The sequence below is a fragment of the Fringilla coelebs genome, assembly GCF_963513975.1.
Source record: "Fringilla coelebs genome assembly, chromosome: 16".
In the NCBI taxonomy this organism is placed as follows: domain Eukaryota; kingdom Metazoa; phylum Chordata; class Aves; order Passeriformes; family Fringillidae; genus Fringilla; species Fringilla coelebs.
This window is the reverse complement of record NC_140042.1, coordinates 16,077,288-16,086,674: the sequence shown is the minus strand read 5'-3', so window position 1 is coordinate 16,086,674 and position 9,387 is coordinate 16,077,288. Positions and strand designations below refer to the sequence as shown.

General features: G+C 46.8%; 1 protein-coding gene across 2 annotated transcripts; it reads right to left on the bottom strand.

The window, feature by feature from the left end:
- Positions 1-45: 45 nt before the first annotated feature.
- On the bottom strand, positions 46-8,712 carry RNPS1 (RNA binding protein with serine rich domain 1). Of its 2 annotated transcripts, none has more exons than XM_084216156.1 (7): positions 8,657-8,712; positions 5,407-5,562; positions 4,943-5,134; positions 3,660-3,762; positions 2,979-3,132; positions 2,374-2,515; positions 46-1,135 (listed from the first exon to the last, which is right to left on the bottom strand). In XM_084216156.1, coding segments are annotated over exons 1-7 (855 nt in total). In that variant the 5' UTR covers positions 8,659-8,712; the 3' UTR covers positions 46-1,029. The 2 variants fall into 2 exon arrangements, with proteins under 2 accessions (XP_084072282.1, XP_084072281.1); XM_084216155.1 differs by lacking the exon at positions 8,657-8,712 and adding an exon at positions 8,529-8,603.
- Positions 8,713-9,387: the final 675 nt, after the last annotated feature.

Here is a 9,387-nt window from a genome sequence, read left to right as displayed (position 1 = left end):
CCCCAAGCAGCCCCGCCCCGCGCACCGTGAGGCAGCGAGCGGCACAGCGCTTCTCAACCCTACGGCTTTATTCAGCAACTGCTTGTCCTACACAAGTACAAACACAACATGGCCCGAAAGGATACAAAGTTATACAAAACAAAACAAAACAAAAAAATTCTGAATAGTATTGACTGTACAACAGGTGGTAAATTCTTTGCCTTTCCCTGTGTGAACCCGTTAATCCAGCCAGCATCATGGCTTCAAGCCTCCCTCTCTGCTTTGCAGTTTCCAAGGGGTTGGTGCTTAGTCGCTCATTTGGGATTTGTAAAAGCACACTGTTTCACTGTGGGCTGAGTAGGAAGTTTTTACCAATACCCTCAACGAAAAGGTGAAAACAATCATTTAAGGGGGCAGCTACAGAACATTTCTTAGGCTTTTCAGCTTCTTCTCTATAGTGTCATGCTCACTGGGCTGGACCATTGTTTCTGTGGTGATTGCCTGGTGTAAGCATTACTCAGAGCTTACTCTGCAGAAACTAACCATCCAGGGGCACTGGAAAAAAGCAACAATTCTGTATTGAATTAAGTCTCAGGCAGGTCTGGGCTCCAGCTGCCCTGATAAAATCCTGGGCTGGCACCTGGAGATCAAGGTATGCGGCTCACTGTCTTACTCACTGGGGTTCTGAACTAGCTCAAGATTTACATGCTGGTCTGTACAGCGTGCTAAACGTTTACAATCACCAAGCAGCAGCTGCTAACTGGAGAAAGGGAGGCTGAAACATCTTTCCCTCCCTCTATCTGGAAAAGATGTTTTTGCAACCTTTAAAATCAAAGCCATTTTGAAATTATTTCAATTCAATGCCAGGAATCCAGAAGCCTCACAGTAAAGGTTACTGGCCAGGAACTGGTGTTCTCTCCTCTTACACTGCCTTCACTGCCAGGATTATCTCTCACTCCTCCTCACCCAGACTCATTATAAAAAAAAGGTACAATATTCCATCAGATGGGATTTAAGTTAAAAAGTAAAAAGCTGTCCAGTCCTTTTGCTTTATCTTGAGGAGTTTGAGCTGGAGCGGCTGCGATGGCGCCTTCGCCCAGGAGACCTGGATCGGGATCGCCGGCGAACAGGGGACCTGCGCCGAGGAGAGCGAGACCTGGCAGGGAACGAGGAGAAGTTTCCGTCAGGAGACAAGCAACAGGTTCAAGTAATTGGTCAGCTCAGCTACCAACTTTTTAAAAACACTTCCCTGCCTCCTGCCAAAATCCCTCACACACCATGGGAAAAGAGCCTGAGCAAAACACAGCTCCATAGAGGACACAGAAGGACGATTCCAGCTATCCTCCCTCTGCTTAAGGAACCGGAAAAAATTATTAATACCCGAACAACAGACAAGAAACTTATCTTCTTCCTCAAAGAAAATGAGCTCAGATCCTACATGAGATCCTCCTTCACCTGAAGTCATCTTTGACTCCCAAAAGAGTGATATTCAGGGCAAGGATTTACCCAAATCCTTTCAAATTACAAGGACGCTCCTTAGAAGAAGCTTACTCCAGAAGTAGCTTAGCTTCAAGCTTCTCACTACTACAACCAACAGTCATATCAGTATAGCTACTGCTATGACAGGTTCCAGGCACAGAATACTAGCAGAGCTAACAGGACAGTAAAAGTTGGAGTAGGAAAGATAACAAAGGAGGCAAACATGCATCTGTGAGATCTCAGCAAAAGGTGTGTTTAAAGGAGCACCAAGAAGCCTCCTGGATCTTATGCCACAGTAACTACTGCTCATTTTTAAACCTTTTGCTGAAAGCTGTTCAGCAATCAAGTTACTACTGACAAGTAAGATATGTTGAACACATATGTAAACACCAAAGACTCAGAGCTTACCTGAGCACAATCAGCTCCAAGTTGCACAACTGTCAGATCACACCTCAGGGCCAGTGTACTCCACCCACCTGACACAGGACTGCTTTTTGGTCATGTACCCATTCAGAAATAAGAAAGGGAGGGAGGGAGGGAGGGAGGGAGGGAGGGAGGGAGGGAGGGAGGTACAAGGGGCTTCCAAAAAACAAGAAGCTGGCACAGCCTGCCACAAGTGTTCTATCAGCCAAAGTCTGTTCCCACTTCATCTTGAAGCCTTTATGCAGAACGCACTCCACAGAACAGGCTGGGAAGGGTGAGACCTCTCCCAGAGACTGTGCTCAGGGTGCAGACCAGAGCAGGTCACGCTGGAGCTAATGAGTTAGGAACTGCAACCCAGGTTCGACCAATGCCCAAAATGTGTTACTGTCACTTGGCAGGAGAAAGTGGAGTCCAACAGGATTGTCCCCATGCCAAGTCTTTCAGCGATAATGAGCTGCTACTGAGAAAGAAAAGCCTTGTCCCAGCTCTCACCTCCTCCTCATGCGAGGGGGGGACCTGCGCCACATCGGCGGCGGTGGCAGCATCCTCCTGGGGGGGCTGAAGCGTCTGGGAGGTGGTCGAGGCCGTGGTGCCAGCACAGCTGTGGCTGTGATCTCCTGACCGTCAATCTGGCCTTTTTAGGGCATCACAGAAACAGGGAGAAGTAAGTATTTTTCAACCTAACATATACACATCATATTACTGCAACTCACTGTTTTGTCACAAGCAACTGAAGTGGGATCAGCCCAAGGAACTCCACACCCTGCTCAGGGGTTATTCTGACAAAGTCCACAAACCTACTAGACTTTTTTTACTAATCCCACCAAACTGCAGTTTGTAAGATGTAAACCTGGAAAGGTTTTCATATAAGCTTAAAATTATTTTTTCACTGTTTTGAAAAAAAGATTCGTTTTAATAGTTCTGTGATTTCTTGCATCTGTCCTGAACCTCACAAAAGCCATTTGGGCTGAAAACTGACAGTACTTTACATCTGCCCAACAAAGACATCCCTATCACCTCTAACTCATTTTCTGATCAAATCCATTTACTCTGAAGCTTTAAAAAAGCCCACAGGCTCCTTGCAGGTCAGTACCTACCTCCATCCATGTGTTTCAAGGCTTTCTCAGCATCATCTGGGTTTTCAAACTCCACATAAGCATAACCTTTGGAGAGGTGTGGGTTTAGCCTGTCAACTGGCATGTCAATCATTTTAATCTTTCCATAAGTGGAAAAAATTTCCATGATGTGATCCTGCAGAGAGAGACCGAGCCTTATGAAAACAGAGCACACTCACCAGCCAGGCCTGGCTGGCACAGAGCAGTAAATCCACAGCACATCATTTTTTCAGGAGCCTAAACCTTTTATCCCCGAAGACCTTTAAACTACATTCTAGCAAACACAACTCAAGCCAGCCCAGCTCTCTGCAGATCCTTTATCAAGAACTGCCCAATATCCTTTATGCCTCCAAGGAAATTTCAGCTGTTGTCCCAAGTTCTATGGTTTTTTCCTCGTAGAGCAGGATATAAGGTCTGGAATACTGACAAAACAGGCACACTTCTTACGCACTACAGTTTCTCAGAAGGCTTCATGGTACCTGACTCAGTAAAATCATATGAAAATTTTCCTCACTGATCAACCTGGACACAAAGAAACAATATCCAACAGCAACACCTTGGCAACTTCCTAGCAACCAAGGTTCAGAGAGCTTTGAAAGAGCAACTCACACATTCTTACAGAAGAACACAATGCTTGACTGCAAGGGAACATGCCATTATTACCTTTGTCACATTTCTAGTGAGCCTTCCAACATGCACTTTTGTGGGTCTGGGTGATGGGCTCCGCCTCTTCCGCTCCTTTTCATCTCTCTTGGGTGGTTTGGACCTGATTTGGACAACAGAAAACATTTACAGTTTTCAGGGAACACGCAGGACAAAACCAAAGCCGGTCATTATCACACGATTAAGAATACCCTTTTTATTGAAGGGTATCTTTGTTCTGAAGAAGTTACAGTGTTGGGGTGGTGGTGAAGGTGTTCTACTCAGAAACACCTCAGGACTTGCATTTGTCTTGTCTGCTTTTGTTTTAGAATCTTTTGAAATTTGAGAACTTTTTTTTTGCAACTTTTCAACTTCACTGCAACTAGGGTAACAAACATAAAATTTAGCAAGCACTTCTATGAAGTTGTGGTCATAGCTAAAACATTTCCCAGCTGCAAACACAAAAACATCCCTTGCCTCAACAAGTGAAGAGGCAAAATAAGGCCATAAAGATCACAGCATACCACAATCAGGCAAATGAACAGATTCAACTATTTGTATTTCTGTATCTTCCATTTACTACAGAGGTCAAAAAACATAAACAAATCTATTTAAAATTAGCTGCATATCACAGTGCCTTCGCAGTTAAAAAAAAAAAAATCTGGAATCTAAAAAAAACCAAAACAAACCAGTATGTAGAAAATTTATCTTTATGCTTCTTCCTAATCTTAAAGTCCATCAATTGAGTGATACTAAAACCCCACACAGTCTTACACAGTTTTTTATCAGCCTTCATCACCTTACGCAAAGGAAAAATTGTACAGACATTGAGATAGCTTGATTCCCATGTTACCTTTACAGGGGCTTCCTCTGCCCTCCTTCCTATTTTATTTTTCATAAATAAGAATATAAATACACATATGTACACATATCTGCCGGTTTTAGCCCTGACTTTTCTGTTAGTGCTGGCTGTAGTTTACAGGAATTGAACAACTTTACTCTGATCCAGACCCATACTACTAAGGAAACACTGATTAAAACCATATTTAAATTTAAATACGGTTTTTAATATGGGTATTTAAAATTTTTAAACTATTAGAAATTAGGTTTTTAATCTCTGTTCCTACAGGGCATATGTTTGAATTCTAAGGAAACCGAGCACATCCACTCTAACAAAATTCACATATCTAAGTTATGGAGAAAGCAAATGGTCTTCAGAGAACAATCTGTTCTGATCACAATCTTGCATTCTACATGGAATTAACATGACATCCGGCAATTCCTTGAAGACAAATAAAACTCACTTGGAACGGGACCGTCTCCTGTTGTCATGTCTCCTTCGAGAAGGACTGGGAGAGCCAGAAGAGCTGCTTGAACTGGAACTGCGCGAGGTGCTGGAGCTCCCAGAGCGGCTAGAGGCAGAAGAGGAACTTGAGCCACTGCTAGAACCAGTACTGGAACTGGACCCTGAGCTGGAAGTTGAGCTGGAACGGGATCTGTTTCAAGGGGGAGAAGAATAAAAATTAGTGGAATACCTAGAAAAACAATGGCTGAGAAACTTCTGACAATTACAAGAGAGTAACTGTGACTGTAACTCCACAGCTCACCAGAGAACCTAAGAAATTCATACCTACAATATAAACCCTCTCAAGTTAGACAAACTCGCACAGTGACTAACACAACAGAAACTTTCAACAGGCCCAAGACTACCACAAAGCTCCTGATTTCTGAAAATGCTGTCATTTGATACTGCCATAAAAGTACCCACCTGGTACTGCTGCTCCCACTGGAGGCACTGCGTCTCTTGCGTGTTTTGTCCCGACCACGATCCTTTTCACTCGGTTCCTTAGCAGCTGCTTTATCCTTGGACCGGTCCTTTGATTTCTCTTCTGACCTGTCCTTGCGCTTGGTTGGTGAGGGAGCCCTTTAACAGCAAATTGCAGAAAGCATTGCTTAATTAAAGAAAAGCCAAAGACAACAAAAGCCTCACACCCAAATAAAGAACAGGACAGCAACAAAAAACACTGAACTTTGAACATAATTCAGGATTACTGAAACTGTGGAGTTAAAGCATTAGGCAATTCCAGATACTTCAGAAAAAGTTTTAGCAAACTCTTCTTTTTTAATCCTGGTAACTCCTTTTCCCCTTCAGAGATATCCATAACAGCAGAATGGGCCCCAAGTCTCACATCTCACTTCTAACTCCTGGATTCAGAGAACCAGTTCTCTCTTTGCTCTAGATCCAAAAGGAGACAAATTTAACACCTCTCTATTTAGCACTGAAATGCTGGGCATTAGTTGACCTCCTGATGTTTACTATATAAGGGCTGCATCCATCACAAAATTTGCAACATCTATAAACATGTAGCATTTTGATTATTCCATGGGGATTGTTTAAAACCTGCATTACAGACCTGCCTCTAATATTTTAATAACCTCTAAAGGAATGTGAAACCCTCAACTAGCAAGGAAATAAACATTCAGGGAATGAGTAGAAGTGTGTTGGAGCTGCCAGCCTTATCTGTAGCGGCACCAAACATGCACTGTAATGCGAGATGTTGGAAACATCTCCATCCCCACGCCCATCACAGGCAAACTCAGTGAACAAGGAAAAAACAGCTCACAGCATCCAACAATCTTTCTGCTTCTCTGCTTCTGGCAAGCAATTACTTTATTCTCTGAATTGCAATCAAACGTATGGTTGGGAAGAGATTACTTCTTAACAGCCAAACTTGCTTTCCTGATTTTCAGCTTCACAGTTTTCCCTAATAGACCAACTGCAAGAAACAAATGAATATTCACAAACCCAGCTCCCTGCAGAAACCAAGAAACACCCGTGGCCTTTCTGCATGGAGGACAGGAAACCCACACCACAGATGTGCCACTGGCAGAGGTTGCTGGGAAAGGAAATGTCTCCTCTAGCACCAGTGGCAGGAAGAAAGCAGACTGTCCCATGGGCATTGCAAAGGGAGCCAAGACAAGCAAACCTGTGTATGTCACTCAGCTTTAGGACATTTCTATCCAGCTCTGTGCCTCTCCAGTGCAAGGTCTAAGGGGCATGCAGTTCATAAAGCCACTGCATGAGACCAGCTGGGTGGTACAGAACAGACAGGTTCCTGGTTTCACAAGACCAGAAAACCTAAGATTTTCCTTTCATAAAAATCACAGAATCACTGACTGGTGTGGGATGGTGTGAAATTAAAACTCATCACTTTCCAATGCCCCAGCTATGGCCTTAGCTACACCAGGTTGCTCCAACCTGGCTTTGAACATTTCAAGGGATGGGCCATGCTGGGCCAGGACCTCACTACCCTCACAGGGAAGAATGTTTTTCTAATCTCTAATGTAAACCTGCCCTCTGTCAGTGGGAAGCTATTCCCCCTTCTCCAGGCACTCTGGGCCCTTGTAAAACGTCTCTCTCCATCTTTCTTATAGGTTCACTTCAGGTATTGGAAGGCTGCAATTAGGTCACTCCAGAGCCCATTTTTCTTCTTCTTAATATCCCATAGCCAGATTTGGCTTATCTCTGCCTACACATCAGCTCCTTCTGCACCTACAGACTATCAAAGTCATAATGTTATCAGCATATAAAACTACTGGTTAGTGCTCAAGAGTCAGATCTGGTTTTACCCCTTTTGGGAGAAGGGAAGAGGAAACACAGATAAAGACCAGCATATTTGCTGTTACCCAGCCTGCTGCTGAGGCAGGAAATAGAATCACAGAATCAATAACATTGGGACAGACCTCTGAGACCATCAAGTCCAACCTCTGACCCAACACCACCATGTCAACTAGACCAGAGCACACAGTGCTGCATCCAGTTTTTCTATAAACACCTCCACAGATGGTGACTCCACATCCTCCCTGGGCATCCCCTTCCAGGGGCCCAATTGCCCTTTCTGTGAAGACAATCTTCCTTATGTCTGACCTAAACCTCCCCTGTGCATCTTAAGACTGTGTCCTCTTGTCCTCTTGCCCATTGTCTGGGAGAAGAGCCTGACCCCCACCTGGATACAATCTCCTTTCAGGTTTCACCGCTTACTGCTCCTTGAGACAGGCACTTACCAGGCAGATCAGCTACATGGCTTTGGAACATTCACTGAATGATGCACCAAATAAGCAGTCTCCAAACGAACTAGTGGTTTTAATCCTTTCTCAGGAATGCCACTGGCCAAACTCACTTTAGTTGGAAACCTCACCCTACCTTGTGGGCATTTTCACCTGCACAAGTTCAGGCATTCACTAGAAAATGTGGAAAGAATAAATCATAGTCCTCACACAAGGCTAAACAACATTGCATTTCTAAGGGACATGCTTCTTCCTTACAATGAAAAGCCTCTCACTCTCTAAAAAATAGCTGGTTTAGGGGCATCCACCCCAAACCAGGAAGTCTAAAGAGCAATCGACACAAACCAAACGTCCATCTCACACACGCTTCTGCTTCAGAGACAGAATCTACACACTCAGAGCAGCAGTTCTACGGCAAAGGAAGCAAACTCGCCCTCAGGCTTTCCGTAAAGCTATAGGCGAGTCCTTTACTGACAGTTTGCTCCAGGTCTTCAGCTGCAAACCGGCAGAATTTCTGCAGGGTTCGGCGCCCGGCACTTGTCTGCCCTCTAAAGCCGCTCGGCCCAGCTCCGCGGCCGGCGAAGCGCGGGGCAGCCAGGTCCGCACGCCGTGGCTCCGCTATAGCGCCCCTGGGGCAGGGGGCCGCGAGATCAGCACAGCAACCCGTCCCTCGGGCCCGCACAACGCTCCTCCCGCAGGCCGGCCCGCGGCGGCGCCGGCACCCGGGCCCAGTTCGCCGGCCGGCCCCGCCCCGGCCCTCCCTTCCCTGCCCTCCCCGCCTCCGGCCGCGGGAGGCCGCGGCTCCGAGGCCCCATCCCTGACCCTCGCGCCGCCATCGCCTCTCGCCGGCCCCAGCGCGCTCCCCCCGGCGCCCCGCGCGGCGGAGGGGCCGGTCGGGCCGCGGGCCGGCCGGATGGACGCGGATGGCGCAGCCCCCGCCCCGCACTTACATCTTCGGCGCCGCCGCCGCTCCGCGCCCGTCGCGCTAGATTGACGCCAGCGGGCGGGAAGGGGCAGCGCCGGCGCGCGGTGATGGCGTCATAGCGGGGCGGGACAGGCGGAGGGGCCCAAAGCGAGCAGGAGCGGGCCGGGGAAGGGCGCTCGTACCGCAGCGCTGGAATAAAGGGCCCTGCAAACCCTGTCCTGCATAGCAGGGCTGATGGCGGCTGGGGCTTCGGCTCTGCTTTTAAGAGCTTGACAGCCCTGCGGCTCTCACACGTGAATTCTCGCCCATCCTGTCTGAGGTGCAGGTTCACAGCACACCGACTCTGATCGGAGGTGGTGGCGGGTGTAGGGACGGCACTGTTCTGAGGGGGTTTGCCCTCTTAACTGCAAGAAAATTGGGAAGAGGAGAATGAAAGACTTTAGATGGAGCACATACATTGCCATTTGATGTCGTGGGACGGATATCCTCTCTCTCCCTGCCAAATGTGTTTGTGAACTTAAAGGAAATTTGCCGCTGCACACTGAACCTCTGACCTTCTCACCACACTGGCTGACTTTTGACTTCAGATGAACAAAGTCAGAAGTGTATTTTGACCTCATCTCTAATGCAGGGCCTTGAAAGAGACAGATCTTTCTGAGAAGCAGGTGTGACGATCAGCTTTTGTGTATGGCCACAGGCATGTCTGTTAAATTTCTAATGACGGAAGCTTCACCTCTTGAATGCGGTGGAAGGATA

Bases quoted from the DNA above. Each gene is read 5' to 3' on its own strand.
- RNPS1 (XM_084216155.1), bottom strand. The intron at 2,516-2,978 runs GTAGGTACTGAC...TGCCCTAAAAAG, and splicing joins CTTGAAACACATGGATGGAG to GCCAGATTGACGGTCAGGAG. The intron at 1,136-2,373 runs GTGAGAGCTGGG...GTTCCCTGCCAG, and splicing joins CCCCCTCGCATGAGGAGGAG to GTCTCGCTCTCCTCGGCGCA.